The sequence below is a fragment of the Brassica rapa genome, chromosome A04, assembly GCF_000309985.2.
Source record: "Brassica rapa cultivar Chiifu-401-42 chromosome A04, CAAS_Brap_v3.01, whole genome shotgun sequence".
NCBI lineage: Eukaryota > Viridiplantae > Streptophyta > Magnoliopsida > Brassicales > Brassicaceae > Brassica > Brassica rapa.
Window position 1 is genome coordinate 13,439,273 of NC_024798.2, and position 16,157 is coordinate 13,455,429.

At 34.2% G+C, this 16,157-nt stretch overlaps 3 protein-coding genes across 3 annotated transcripts; all 3 read right to left on the bottom strand.

The window, feature by feature from the left end:
- Positions 1 to 966: 966 nt before the first annotated feature.
- LOC103864509 (probable cyclic nucleotide-gated ion channel 6) lies at positions 967 to 4,513 on the bottom strand. The gene is made up of 7 exons (XM_009142262.3): positions 4,254 to 4,513; positions 3,572 to 4,157; positions 3,288 to 3,500; positions 2,907 to 3,220; positions 2,706 to 2,817; positions 1,975 to 2,211; positions 967 to 1,904 (listed from the first exon to the last, which is right to left on the bottom strand). Exons 1-7 carry the CDS (start codon positions 4,319 to 4,321, stop codon positions 1,194 to 1,196), a joined length of 2,241 nt encoding a protein of 746 aa, XP_009140510.2. The 5' UTR covers positions 4,322 to 4,513; the 3' UTR covers positions 967 to 1,193.
- A 2,455-nt stretch (positions 4,514 to 6,968) lies between these two features.
- On the bottom strand, positions 6,969 to 10,051 carry LOC103864510 (early nodulin-like protein 3). The gene is made up of 2 exons (XM_009142265.3): positions 8,867 to 10,051; positions 6,969 to 7,573 (listed from the first exon to the last, which is right to left on the bottom strand). Exons 1-2 carry the CDS (start codon positions 9,060 to 9,062, stop codon positions 7,149 to 7,151), a joined length of 621 nt encoding a protein of 206 aa, XP_009140513.2. The 5' UTR covers positions 9,063 to 10,051; the 3' UTR covers positions 6,969 to 7,148.
- A 710-nt stretch (positions 10,052 to 10,761) lies between these two features.
- On the bottom strand, positions 10,762 to 15,602 carry LOC103864511. The gene is made up of 3 exons (XM_009142266.3): positions 13,763 to 15,602; positions 13,009 to 13,409; positions 10,762 to 12,767 (listed from the first exon to the last, which is right to left on the bottom strand). The coding sequence occupies exons 1-3, from the start codon at positions 13,848 to 13,850 to the stop codon at positions 12,159 to 12,161; spliced, it is 1,098 nt and encodes a 365-aa protein (XP_009140514.1). The 5' UTR covers positions 13,851 to 15,602; the 3' UTR covers positions 10,762 to 12,158.
- Between the last annotated feature and the right edge of the window lie 555 nt (positions 15,603 to 16,157).

Genomic DNA, 16,157 nt, shown 5'->3' on the forward strand with positions numbered 1-16,157 from the left:
TAAACAGAGGTTTTGCATATTGAAAGAGAAAAAGACTATGATAGTACCAAACCAAGTTTTTGTTCCTAAAGTAGCATTCAAGGTTTAAAGTCACAAAAATATGTTTTATTAAAGAGGTAAATATACACTTATACCCCTTGGGTTAATTAATCCAAATCTTAGGGTTTAGAGTTAAGGGGTGGGATTTTAGAATTAGGGTTTAAAATTTTATAAAATAAAAAATAAATACTAAAATAAAAATAAAAATTTTAAAAACAGTTTCAAAAAGTATTTTTAAATTATAAAAAGAAAATTTGAAAAAAAATATTTCAAAAAACATATTTAAAAAAAAAATTATAAAAAAAATTCTTTTTTTTCATTTTTTTTTATTTTTATTTTATTTATTTTTATTTGTTTATTTAATTTTAAACTAAGGGTATTAGGTATATTTTACCCTTTAATGAATATCATTTTTGTGACTTTCTTTTTTTAGTGTCATTTTTGAGACATAAACTTCAAAAAATGCTATTATTGACAATTGCCCGTATTGAAATTTCAATGATCACTTTTCAGTTCTTCAAAATTTAAAAGTTAAAGAATTTGTTGAAGAGACAAAAACCTCACAATAAGATTTGTTGAAGATGCTGTAAGACAAATTTGCGAGAGAGCAAAATGAGGCAGAAAATGACAAGGGGAGACATGCAGTTTCAATTTTCCTGAGGAACTCACACCTGTAACTTTTTATTACAAAAAATTGAATCATTCAAGTAAACTGGATCAAGTGAAATTTTTTTTTTTTCCGACTGAATAGGTTAAATAAACATAAACATAATAATTATTATTAGCATAAATGCCATATATTAAAAAAATTTGAGGTGAATAATGATTTGGTGGAAGTATATCTACCAAAGTTCAATCTGCATTTGCATTAAAAATACACCACCTCAACTTTGTCATTGGATAAATAACTTTCAAAAACAATTTCTGTGGAATATAATTCACATGTCTTAATTAAAAAAGAAAAAAAAAGGCAAATAACATATTATTCTTTATATTACAGTATTTGGGTGTGTTAACAAACACTTATAAAACACCCAACTAAGTATTTTTCTATAACAGAAAAATGAATCTTTTAAGTTGATGTGTTCTTAGATATTGTGTACAAGTAAAAAAAGAAGAAGAATAGTATATCAATATAAAGCCAAAGATCTTCTTCAGCAATCAGCAGAGAAATCTGGTTCTGGAGGTTTCTGAAACTTAACCAGCTCTTTAGTTGATGGTGGTGCCAAATTAGACTTCCTAATCCTGTTCTTGTGAACACTACGAAGCGCATTGGCAGCAAACTTTGAAGCCAAGAACGTCGCTCTGATGCTATAAGGACTACCTCCTGCAATAAGCCTCGCAGCAGACTCCTCCTCTTCCTCTTCCTCTTCTTTTCTAAGTTGTTCCAGTTTCTTCCTCTTTGTGTACCGTCTCCATGCAGCTTGGATAAAGCAAGCGGCCCAAGTCCTCCACTGCTGCGAATAGAATCTGAAAGTGTGTTGCACTTGTCTGCTATGTAACCTCCTGAACTGGCTTGCCACAAACTTAAGCTCATCAGCTATCAAAGCGAAGGCTTCTACTTCTGTCAAGGCCTTGACGGTTCTCGTCGAGGACGGTAAGTTAGAGCCTGATTTGGGATCAAGCGCCCATGTCAAAAGCTCGTCCCCGCAGAAGTCTCCTTCTTTAAGTAAACTACGGTTGTAGAATCCACTCCTCCCGCCATCAGTGGTCACACTCTCGAGCCGACCACGGATTATGAAGAGCATCTCGTTCACAGGATCTCCCTCACGCACCAAGAAAGACTTCTCAGTGTATAGACACGGCTTGAGCCTCATGCAGATTGCATCTAGCAGCCTCTCGTCCATGTTATCAAACAATGGAACCTAAGAGACGTTCAGTTTTCAAACAAGATGTTTCAAATGGAGTGAGTTGATAAGAGAGGAGGAGACTTACTCTTCGGACTAAGGCTAGACAGAGATGACGTTTGATGTCTCTTCTTAGATCCTTTGGGAGGTTGGAAACAATGTTCTCTTCATCAACTCCACGCGTCTCTAACCACTTGTACTGGTCATATCTTCTGACACGTTCCCGCAGTTCTGGTGGAAGCATTCGGTGATGCATCCACTGTTCTGAGTCGCGTCTTTTGACTCGCATTTCTTCTAACCGGATAGTAAGCGATTGAAGATAAGTCTGTCCACAGAAACACCAACATCATTACATGTTTCTTCACATGGTTCTAAATAGGCTTAGAGGACACCTAGACACCCACCTAAGGCAGCACTTTGGTTGATTTTCTTAAAATAAAATTTATACGATTCAAATGAGTTTAAACTATTATAAATGGGTTAAAATATGTTTAAATCGATCTAAATCTGAATCTGTTAAGAGCAATAATGTTGGCACAAATTCACAAATTTGTCTATTCTTTGGGGTTTGTATATCTAATTTTGATAATTCATCAAAACAATTTTATAATTAAATTCAAAAGCTAAAATCTTATATAAATGTAAAAAATATATATAATAAATCAATAATTCGTTAACGCATGGATCTTGCCTAGGCCCCGAATCATCCGCTTAGTCGCTAGTACTCTACAAAGTGTTTAGTTACCACCTAACAATTTCTAGAACATTGTTTCTTCATAATACATAAAAACCGAACAAGCTCTTGTTGTTTTTTAGTACCTGCATGTTACCAATGAGAAGGGCAAAGAGTAGGAGACCAGCAATAGCAAGTGCTATGGAGAATATAACCTCTCCAGGGTATGTGCTAGTTTCAAGCCCTTGACCAAGTGTACTGCAATTTTGACAACAACACATGACATGATTACTAAAAAGAGACTCAAAAGCTGAATGTTTTTGTTTGTTTTGTCTTCTCATCACTACCTAAGATTCTGTAATCCCCACCACAAACAGAAGAAGTACTTTGAGACAAACTTCTTAGACGAGACAATGCCAGAGGAGAGAGCTCTCGAGTAGATTCCAAAATCAAAAGGAGGTTCTTCCCCTTCAGTGACATTGACAGGACACATTTCCTGAAGAACCGAACTTTTCGCAGTGTACCAAGCAGCATAACCTTCCATGTTTTGGTTACCGCAAAACAAAAAGTTTCTGGTACAGTTGTCTTTCTTGACGCAAGCCTTACTCCAGCAGTCGTTATTGCGTTCTAAGGCAAGCAAGTACCACAAAGCCCCAACAATCTGCAACCACATACACTTATAAGAAACAAAACAGTGGTAACAAAAGGATAAAAGAAATGTTACTGACATGACTAGCAAGCATGTAGAGTAGCAAGTAGTAAGCAGCACCAGCCCAAGCAGTTTCAGCAAACACTCCTGCTGTTCTCTTCAGCTCTGAACTTAAAGGATACATCCTAACAAAACGCGGAATGTACTGAACTAACACTATATACCGAAGTGCCTGCTTCGTCGCCAGAACATTAGCACCCTTAGAAGTGTATAAGAATCTCCAAACTGTAATCTGAAAAAGATGTAGAAAAAGTAAACATCAACAAAGTAAATCTTGAAACTGAGAGAAGCTTGGGGTTATACCTGTGGAAGAGGAAGAACAGAAAGCAAATCAATGATGAAGTACTGTCGAAGATACCGCTTAGCTATCTGTTTAGGATCAATCACAAGCTCTCCTCTCCCAAAAACCCTTGAAGAAGGAGCAACGTACGCTGTTCTAAACCTCAAAGCCATGTGAAATAGGTAAAAAGAATCAATAACCGTCCTCAACGTCGTCGCTACGATCGCCAGCTTCCTGTCTATACCAATGCACTTCGCTTTATCGTTTATAAAGGGAAGATACAAGAAGAGCGGGTCCACTGAAACAGCTAGAATGCAGGAAGCAACGAAGAGCTTGTTGCAGAGCAAGAGAAACTTGTCTTGAGGATCGAATATCTTCTTCTCTGATACCTTGAGATCCTCTGGAAAGACAGCGCGCGAGACGCCGAGTCCAATGGATCTTCCTATGGACCAGAGCCCCTCGGAGCCTTTTCTGAAGCCTTTCTTGAAAGATCCGGATGATGTTTTGCTTCCTTGAGCGAAACGTTTGGGTGCTTGTATGTTTAATGTGCATTTGTTTAGGCCTGTATTGTCGGAGCTCTGCGAGTACCTTGAGTCCATACTCTCTAACCTGATCAAGAAAAACAAGAAACTGCTTTTTAGGTTCATTAATAGAAAGAAACAAAAAGAGGGTTAGCCATATATATATATATATATAAATGTATACCTGATGAACTTCTCACGATGGCCACTGATTACTTGAGATTTGACTCCATTTGTGCCACAATCAAACATACTCTTCTCTAAGATTCATTCAACTCATGAATCCCCTAATCTAGACAAAAAAAAGTACTTCAATCAAAGATCATTCGGACAGGTTTCAGCAACTGAGATCTCTCTGGGAGGAACGAAGAACAAGAAGAAGAAGATATAACTTACAGTTGAATCTGACGGCGACGAAGAAAGCATAGAGAAAAAGAGTTGTAAAATTATTGACTTTGTTCTTGTTGCTGTCCGGGGTCGGGTCCACCATGCTGTCTTCTCTTCATTTGTCCTATTCGGGATATCAAGTATGCTCCGACCGAAATGATATATAAAATGGGTCCTTCATGGGCCAGAATATCTTCCTTCCTGAATATCTAATTGTTCCTTAACTTCGCTCCTTACGTGGGTAATGCGCCTATTTCAACCTGTTAATTTACCAAATAGACCCCGAACAAATATTCAGGCCAAATACAAACTCAACTCAATTATAAATCAAAAAATACTTAAACTTATTAAAATATGCATAAATTAATATTGATCTAACAGAAATTAGTCAATCGTTAACAAACTAAAACGATATTATTTTGATATATTTTTTTGTTATTTGGCCAATTTTTAAATATACGAAAATGACTTAAAATAATCATAAAATCAAATTTACATTTTATACATGTTTCTGATCAAAATAACCATCTTTAAATTTAATAAAACTATAAAATATACTAAAATATAGGCCTGGGCATTCGGGGTCCCAATCGAGTTTCGGTTTTATCCAATCGGGTTTCAGTTTTTCGGGTTTATCAAAATAAGCCCTATTCGGATTATATGAAAGTTCGGTTCGGGACCGGTTCGGGTTCTATCGGGTTTAGGTCGGAGTTAGTAAATCTTCAAAGAACCGGTACAACCCAATATACTTTCGGGTTCGGGTCCCAATCGGTTTTTCGGTTTAAAAGTACCTGATTTTTACCTATTTTATAACCAAAACATGAGTAAAATCGGTTCTTCAGTTTTAAAATACCTGATTTGTACCTATTTTGTAACCAAAACTTAAGTAAAATCGATTCAAAAATAAGGAACATCAACCGTGATTATTCAAAATCAAACGAAAAGTAAACATATTTACTGATAAAAAGAAACCAAATAAATAAAAGCATAAAACGAAAACCAAGTTCTCATGAAAAACATTGTTTAACGAAAACAAAATCAAAATCTAAATACTTCAAGATTCAACGGCTATCTTTAACCATTAACCTTTATGTAATAGAACCACCAACCTTCATGTAATAGATAAGTATTTTAGATGTTCAATATTTCTTAGTATATTTTGGATACATATTAGGAATTGAGATCATCTTTGGTACAAGATCTTTTCGAGGTTTTGAATGTTTTGGGTTCTATCGGATATCTATTTAGATTCGGGTTCGGTTCGGATAATACCCATAACCCGAAATATCACAAAACAAGACTCATTCGGTATTTACGTCGGGTTCGGATCGGTTCAGATTCATTTTTATCGGATCGGATTCGGTTCGGGTTTTCGGGTTCGGTTTATTTGCTCAGCCCTACTAAAATAATAACATTTTGCATTTTTTTGCTAGGACTTTTTTAATATTTAGAAAGTTTAGAAACTTTACGGATTGCAAAAAACGTATAAAAATCATAACTTAAAAAGTTTAGAAACTAAACACATTGAAAAGATATTCAAATCTTAAAATTATTGTAACCATCAACAACACAAATAAGAACAATCAAGTTGAGTACATTCACAAAGATTAGGCACATATAACAATAATAAAAACAGCCATACAGGCGCGAATCAAAGGCTAGTTAGTCCCTAGTTAAAGTTTTAGTTTCGTTTACATTTATAATATTTAGTAACTATGGTTTCCTCCGACTTTTCGAGAAATTCCATTGAGCTACTCATCAGTAATATTTCTTTGTCAATTTTCAAAATATAGATCAACTCATCGATATCTGTGTGGATGACATATACAACCAATCTCGGTGGAGTTACACTATTATTCTGGGATCTAAACACATGTCATGGTGCTGATGTTCGCTATCCTATGAAAATGAAAACTCTGGTAAGCTACATCAATATAGCTCTATCACAAGTGACTAGTGGCAACTATTTTCTTTCTAATATCACAATGTTTGCGACAACTATCATTTTATTGTTTAAATAATTAGTTAAATTAATATTGTAAATAAATGTTGATCCACTTTTAGTTTTAAAATAAAAATAAAACTTTTTATAATATTTAATTTATAAAAAATTGCTAAACTAAAAATAATTAAATTAACTATGGATTACTGCAACAAAAGTCAAAATTATTTAATTATATAATACATTTGTACGGAAAAATAAAATGATCAACAGATTTTAATCTTATGATTAAATATCAGAAATGTAAAATTTTGGTAAAAACTAATATTATCGTGCTTTCAAAACGTAAATCAAAATTTAATCACATTTAAAATAACATGATGAATAAAATTGATCCATAAATGTTTGGTGACAATATATTCTTCTTTTAGTATTTGAATGAAAATAACCAAGTGATAGCGTTTTACATATGTAGGAAAAAGCGTTTTATAAACAATCAAGTCATGATCAATATATTTTTGTTAATTAAATAACTTATATGATATACTTAGGTACCAAGATGATTAATCATTGCTAGGAAAATAATTGATACAGTATTATTAAATTAAATTTGTTGACAAGAAGAAAAATGTTGCAAATTAATTATTAGTAAATGTCAAATATGACATAAACTCAAATAATCATTAATGATATTATTCTCTAGAACATAGATTTGGTCGCATAATAAAGATCATCGTCTAATATAGAGGTTTAAGCCCAAGCGAGCCCAATGACAGCAATAGAGGTCCAGAAGATGCCACTTCCAGCAACCAACCCAACGGCAGTGTTGTTGGCCGGAGTTGGTGCCGGGGAAGTAGGAGGTGCCGGTGAAGTAGGAGGTGCCGGTGAAGTAGGAGGTGCCGGTGAAGAAGGAGGTTTTGAAGGAGTTAGTGGAGCAGGGGCGGGTACGGGCTTGGGCATGGGGTGCCCAGGTGACTCAACCACCACGATCAATTTTTCACCTTTAGCGCAATTACCTTGATCTCCACTGATGAAGTAGTGTGGACCTGACTCATTAAGTTTCAGGATGGTTTGTGTCGCAGTATATGTTTTCGAAGCCTCTTTTGTAATGCACTTTTCGTAGTTTTCTTTTGTCACTTGTAACACGGAATCTGTCTTGTTATCGTAGTTAAACTCTGTCACATGCAAAAATATTGTTAATACAAGTCTGAATTGGTATTCGTGGTATATAATTATATTTAATTAGTTTATATCGACTCATAAATCATCATGAAACTATAGACTATAGTGTGAACCACATAAAATCAATATATAACATAAAATATTTCTTATAAAAAACCGTAATAGTTATGATTAATAATCGCTATTAACCCTAGATCTATTTCGTTACATAAAATCAATATATAACATAAAATATTTCTTATAAAAAACCGTAATAGTTATGATTAATGTTTGAAAGTAACGAAAGAGAAAGTAGCGAAAGAGAGAGAAAGTAGCGAAAGAGAGAGAAAGTAGATCTCCGGCGATCGGCCGGCGCGTGAGCGTGCGTGCCGTCGCCGGAGACCGTCATCCTTCAGATAAAAGTCCCCGTTTGTGTTTCACTTTCGTTTCTGACGGCTTCCGCCTTGTTTGAGCTCTGGTCAGTCACCCTTGGTGGTGGTTCTGTCACTGGTGTGAAGACGCGGAGGTCTGAAGGGAGGAGAGGTGAAGCGGTTTGTGTTTTCGGTCCCGGGAGGTGGAGGCTCAGTTAGTTCCGCCGACGCCGGTTTCAGTCGCTGAGAGGCGGAAGTTACTATAACTTCGCCGTCGTCAGTTCAAGTTCCCGGGAGGTTAAGGCTCCGTCAGTCTTACTTCGTCGGCTTCTGTGTCTCGAAGGGGTTTGGTTGCTCGAGTATGGGCTCTGGTCATGGAGCGGAAGAGGTTTCATCGGGTTGTGAATTTTAGGGTTGTAGATTCGCCGTCGGTGGAGCTCTCCATAGCGGGATGATGCTCTCCGACAGGTTCTCAGTGTGGTGAAGAAGAGATGTGGTTTCGGTGGAGGCTCGAAGGGATTCAGAGCTCCGGCGAACCGAGATTTTCAGTGGTTGGGTACGGCGGCTTGGGAAGGCGGTGACGGTCGGGTCGAGGCGGAGCGACGCGTGGCGCACTGACGGTCAAGATCTTCACACGTGGCGCGCTTCAGCTTCCTCGACGCCCGCGTTCCCAGAGTCGGTCGGTGATGGGTTCGAGTAGGTGGGCTTGGGCCGGGGTTGCCAATTTGGGCTTAGGGTTTGGTGTGTTTTGTTTGGTTGGCCGATTAGTAGTAATGTGGGCCTTTGTATGTGGGCTTCGGCCATTGGGCTTGGCCCGTATCTTTTAATAAAATTAAAACTTGGTGGAAAAAAAAAAGTTATGATTAATGTTCGCTATTGACCCTAGATCCATTTCGTTATACATAAACAAAATTTAAAGAAAGATGAGATCTGTACCGAGACTGTCTCCTACTAGGAATCTTTGGGTCTCAGCCCAATGGATGAGTCGAGTCTTGTTGGATGATTCTGGAACTTTCCATCCGTCGGCTGATCCTCCCACAAGAAATGTATGGGGCGCACGGCCCTCACCAAGGTGGTAGAACGTTGTCAATAAGAGGAATACTAGAAAGAAAACAGGATTCAAAGACGCCATTTCTTCTTCTTCTTCTCTTAAATATATTTTTTTCTTCGGATGAGAAAAAAGATTGGCCGTTATGGTTTAGAACTAAATGGGTTTTCTTTTATATAGAATTGGAAGGACGCGGACGAGATTTGGGTTGAAACATGCAAGAAAGATATTATCAAGAACATGATCTTCTAGAAATGTAATGGAATATTACCAATTAGCCAAGAAATTATTACTTTCAATATCTACTGGATTCATTAATATTATATATATATTAAAATATTACCAGGTTCTTAATTTGAAAGTAAATACAAATTAATTAAGTGGTGATCTTTTTATTGTTTCTCCAATAAATTTTATATTTTTAAAGATCTATATCAGATTTTCAATACAAGATAATTTATTGACATATAAAACAAGTAGACTTAAAAGATACAGAGTGATACATATTCTTAAACTTTTGGTTTCCATGAAAGATATATCATTGACATATGTTATTACTAATACAAGATAAAGACTCCATTGGATATAGCACATGAACTCATTTTATGAAAACAAATATGTCATACTTTAGAAAATAACCTTTTATAAAAACTGTCTTACAATTGCAAAATACATGTACTACAATATTATCTTGCATGCAGCTATCTCTTTATTTATAAATATAAAAAATCATCAACAATCAACTCTACTCGATACCTGATAAATAATCAAATTATATAAATATTCAAATTTGATATATTTAAAATTATTTTAATATATATATTTATATAAAACTTAAAGTTGATGTTATATTTTTAACTGAAAAAATATTGCATACAAGTGCGTCTTCATCTTTTAAGATTTCTTCCTACAAATTGTCACATGATATTTAATTAGTTCAAACCACTTCTTAAATAAATTTCAATTATTTATCCATGATATTTAAATATTTTTTCCTATTAAAAACGACAGTATTATAATTACTACTCCCTCTGTTTCAAAATACATGAAGGTTTAGGATTGTGCACAATTATTAAGAAACTTATTAGTTTATCTTAGAAATATCATTAAAATATAAATTAAAGACTATTCAACCAATCACAAAACGGACTACAAAATATCATTGATTACACAGTTTTTAATAAAGTTAAAAGTTGCATTGATATATGAAAACATCATCTATTTTGAAATATCAAAAACTTCCTAAAACATTATCTATTTAAAAACGGATGGAGTATTTTGTACCTTTTTAAAATAATTACTAGTTTTATGTCGGTAACAAAAACAATGACTATTTTATATATCTATGTAACTACTTTGTTTTTTGAGAAAAATATCTAGGAAATGGGATATCATAATAAATATATGTTGACTTATATTGATTTTCCCTTCTCATTTATAATGTTCCCTTGAATTTCTGGGAGAGATTTTATTAATTAACACCAACACTTATTATATTAAACTAACGCAAATTAGCTAAATTGGTAAATTAGGGATTTATCATTTTGGAATTACTAATGGCTTTTTATTAGATTCTTAAATAATATTTTTGAAGTCAAGGTGGTATTGAGATATAAATACTCTAGAATGTTATCAGTTTTTTAAACAAAATTTTTAAGCTAACACTAAAGTACATGAATGATAAAAAGAGTTTTTCATATTTATATGTGTTTCTTCAAAGATCTTTGATGATCTTTTAACAATGGATCTCTCTTTTTTTTTAAGTCTATTTGTGATTATTTTGGCTTTCTTGTTGTGATTTGTCAATACCCACAACTCCTTATGTAGAAGACTAAAGGTTGCAAAGTTGGTTAACTCAAAAAGTTGGAATGATTTATCATCAAAGAATACAATCATTAACAGTCGCAATGGTTTATCACCAAATATTTTAATAACTCATCACTAAAAATTATACGTACTCACCAACAGTTATGACCTTTAGTCTGATGCTTGCTTTCTTTTGATTGGGATTTAAATCTAATGCCTGTTACTGTTTGATTGCCAAGAAATTGCATTTGACTTTGTCGGGCGATTTCCTGAAAATAAGACTTATGAAGAGACTAGAAAGTAACTTTTGTTTTTTCGTTTATTTTCCCCAAACTAATAATTTTTCTTCTTCTTTTTTCTTTTAAATCTGCAGATTAAGTTCTTCTTTTAAGTCTGATTCATCTGATGCACAGCAGGGATCACATCATATACACGTCTTAATGTTGTGCAATATTTATATGGTGGATGGTTCTTGGCATCATGATACAACTTTTTAGATGTGGATGGATATGGAAATATTCTACTGGGGAACACAACTTTTATGAACTAAGAACCGGTGGGGTTGATTATCGCCTCTACATGTAGAAGTTAAAGTTTTTATATGGACGATGAAGAATATGCTACCACATTATACTGTAAGAATTTTGAAACAGATTGCTGGAAGGTGATATATGGGATTCATGATCCAGGTGGATGACAAAGTTTCCCAATGGAATTGAAAGAAATTTCAAGCCTGAGAGATGATTTCTAATTTTTTTTTTTATCTCCTATATTCTTTGGGCGAGTAATTTAACAGTAGATTAGCTAGATCATTTATAGAAAACTTTGTTTTATTGGTTATTTTATTTTGATCTGGTTTTTCAGACTATCATAAATTTGAGTAATGAAAAAACCGCATGATGTCAAAACAAAAAGCGAAACACTTAGAACATGCATGAAATCTAGCAAACGCAACCCCCACAAATATCTCTTTTTATGTGTGTACTGCCTTCCTTTTATTGATTGCAACATACACGTTGCAAAGTTGATCATCCCATCTACAGAGTCCATTTAGTAGGCATTGGTGTAAAAATAGCCTTTGACATCTTTTCTCCTCGCCCATAACATGATCTATTGATCTTGTGGATGCTTTTTTTGTTACATAGCTGCGTTGGGAACTGGAGCAAAATATTGGGGGATCATGATTCCCATTCAACACACATATTCAAGTCTCTCTAATGGCATTGGTTTCTCTATTTCAAGATTCCAAATATAATTTAAAAAATACATAAAAAAAAAGAAACACTTTCTTCATAGCTAAATGAAATTTAAATCTCTGATTCCATATAACCTTCTATGTCACTGGAACTGTAATGATATTGGTAGCTAAATCAGCTAGCTAGAGGCATTTTCCAAGAAATGAACCATTGATTCTTCCTCGCTTGGATCAGCATCTAAAGATTTCACTGTGACTGTAGATGCTCTTTTCTCAAGCCTGTGAATCTCCAGCAACTGCTCAGAATAATGTTTCTTAAGCATAGCCTTGTGTTTTTTCCCAAGCTTATGAGTCTCCATCACATTCTCAGAATACGTCACAATGTTACAAGCTTCGCACCAAATCATTACCGACTTTTTCTTCTCACCTTCTATCTTCTTTCCCGTTTCTTTCGCCGCCACTTCATCCACTTTCTGACGCTGCGTATTCGGCACTACTGTAACAGCTTCTGATTGTGGAGCTGCAAGGGAAGCAGGAGCTATGATGACGGAGGTTGAAGCAGCCGTCTTCTCAGGCTGCTTTTTAATAGCAGCTTTATGTTTTTTTCCTAACTCATGATTCCTCATGACTGTTTCGTTACAGGCCCCAACACTACAAAGGTCGCACCAAAACTTAAACAACCGCTTCCTTTTAGAAGGTTCTTTCAAACCTCCCTCAACATCCTTTGCCTTACGCTTAGCTCTTCCAAGACGAGTTTTAGCATCCCCTCCGATAGGATCAGGCCTATCCTGCAACACAGGAATCAAAGAGAAAAACATATGAGAAACAAAGACTTCTTATTCCCTATCTAAATATGAAAAAGGAACAAACTGTTAGTCTAGTGGTAAAGAAGGGTACTCAGCCATTCAGATTCAATTTTTGTTGGGAGGGACTATTTACATTGTTTGGATTTTCGACAAAGAGGTGAAATCATTTTTTTACCAAAAATAAATAAATAATATATATATATATATATGAAAAAACAATTACCAATATAATCAACTTGTCCTTGTTAGACTCCAAAACTGGCGTTTCCTTAGCTGTTGTAGCCTCAAGCATTTGCTGTAGTGGAGGCATTTGCTTCATTGGTGATGTAACTAGACTGTTGGGGCTTGAGTAGATGGCAGGATCACTGTAAGTACGCTTCAGTTTAGAAAAGTTGTTGTTGTGGTTCTGATGTGGAAGCTTCCTTTGAGTGATCCACGTAGCTATCTTATCCTCCTTCTCTGCCATACTTTTAATCGCCATTTCTCTCTCGATGGCCATCTCCTGTGCAACCTCAGCTATAAGCTCTTTTCTTCTCGCAGTTTCCGCTGCAATGATCTCACGACGGATTTGCTCCTTCTCAATCTCTCGTTGAACATAGTCCCATCCTGGTATTATGTTGCATCCTAAGAATACAGACAAAACAAAAAAAAAGGAGTTTGTACAAATGTTAAATTCGAGACATAAGTCGTGATATAATGTCAGAACAGGCCATGACCTATGTATTTAGGCGCCTAGAGCCTAAAAACATAATTTCGAATAAACCACTACACTAAATTGTTTTATGCCTTCTTCGTGAGCAGTATGGCCACAATCAATCATGTTTCAGAGTCAGTTACATGAAAAACATCAACAAGAGATTTAGCCGGACTTCAAGTAAGTTACAAAAACTGTATAATGAACGTATTATACGTACAATCTCACTTTGAAATATGTTAAGCCAACCAAATCATAATAAGAGAGATGAGAAGGAGGAAACCTGGGATTGGATTCAGAGACTGAGATGGCGCCGTGTCTTTCACAGGAGGTGGCCGATCGATGTCGATGGCTCTGTATCTGAACTCCATCGTAATTCAAATTCGGAGAGAGAGAGAGAGAGACAGAGACAGGAGTTTATAACGTTTGTAAAAGCAATTTCGCGAATAGGTTTATGTTTTGGTCAAAGAAAAGGATTTTTTTTCAGGAAAGTGAATTTTATGTTGACAAAAAAGTCCAATATGTTTCTCTAATTTTCTTACAGAAATACAAAATTGCGAAAAATTCTTAAAAATTTAAAAGAGTTAGTTCTATAATTTTGGTTACTGGAGTTTCAGATTAAACGGTGAAAATAGACACAATAAATTATGGAAAATTCGCTAAAATAGAACAGATAATAGCTAGTTCTATAATTTTTGGTCCATTTTGGACGTTTAATGCCCCAAGTTACTTAAAATTTTATATAAAATATTTTAAATAATACCAGTTAATTACATAATTATATGTCCTAGTTATCTGCATCCCTTAGAACTTACAATCTATATACCTAATGTGCATTTATCTACGGAAGTAGAATATCTTCTATATATTATTTGAGGATCATTAAAAAATTAATATAACCTTCTATTTTGTAATATTTATAATTTTAACTTGATGATGTGTCAATTTTTTACATCTTAATTAAGCTTACGTGACAGTATGAGAATTGATATGAGAATTGATTTGAACAGACGTAGGTCCAAACTTATATTCGGTAGGAAACAAATATACCCCTATATTATGATTAATAATATATCAGTATAATTTTATATGTAAAATTTATTATGATTAATAATATATCACTATATGGAAACCCTCAAACTGACTATACACAGTACGCTAGTTTTAGGAAAATTAAAAAGCAAATAAATATCTGATAATTTGTAAATTTTAGATCTAAACCGATAAAAAGTTACAGATGTTCCTTTTTTTAGAATTTATATGTTCTGAAAGTATTCAGTTTATTTGGCACACAAATAAGTTCGATAATCGGGTCTAATCAATTATGTATGGATTGGTCCATAAAGAACCACACTTACAATTGTTGTCTAACTTTAGAGCAGTGTTTTCAAAACCGAATCAGCCAAACTCGCTAAAATTCGGTGACATGTTTTCTAATCGGTTCTAGGTTGTGCTAAAATCATTTAAATTAAACCGGTAAATCTGATCAAAACTCGGTAAAACTTGCTAAACCTTCGTGATCCGGTTTGATATTAAAACCCAGTTTTCTTAAATTCAAGTTACATGAATAAAAAATTACAAATTCTGAAAAGGTTTCATAAAATTTTCACATTTGTTTTCTAATATATATATATAAATAAAATAGGTTTCATTATATTTCATATTATTTTAAAGTTTTCATTTTGTTTTCATATCAACTTTAGATTCTAACAAATAATATAAAGTTTATATAAAATAATTTTATAGTTATACATATATTTAGTTACTTAATTTAAATTAGATTAAAATTTAAAACCTGACTAAACCAGTTTGACCATTGACCCAACTATAGCCAAGTCAATGTCTGATCCGGTTTTCAAAACATTTCTTTAAAAGCTAACCCAATTTGTGGTCTTTTTTTAATATTTTCATTTTCCATCTTATCTAAAATTGTGAAATTCTGAAATTAGTGTAAAATTTTTAAGACCAAATCGATCGAACCATGATAAATTCAAAGGTTTTCATTCAAAATTACAATTACAAATGATCCATGTCCAAGGTATAGATGATTATATAAAAACATTATTGTATAGATATAAAAAATTCCATCACATATAAGTATTTAATTTGTCGATACTATATGTTTAAATTTTAGTTATATAAACTCATCATGCGCAACTAGCAAGTATTATCCTACTGCAGTGTACTGTTTTCTCTACGATCTGCAACCCAATAAATTACATGAATTAATGTTTATTTATACATCACCAATACTGGAATGTAAAATCCACCAACATATATACCTTATTTATCAACATTATATACTCAACGAAATTGAGATTACCTGATCTAGGTATTCGTCTTTTTTTTTTTTGAACGCTTTGTAATCGATTTATAGAAAAACCAGAACAACATTCTTGAAAGAAACAGAGTATGGTGGAACCAACAGGGCCCCCAACTCCAGCAATTAAAAAACTACTAAGAACCAACACCATCTCCTTTGTTTGCACCCATCACCGTTGAGAGGATAATGAAATGCTTCAAATGAGCTGTAAACAAGACACAAGATCCTTCTTAGTATCCATTGTCCGCTCGAACAGCATCTGCATGAATCATAGGCAATAACCAAGAAGGTCCATCTTTCCCCACATACGAAGCATAACGCTGATCTCTTGTCACACTACGAGCAATGGCCTCCG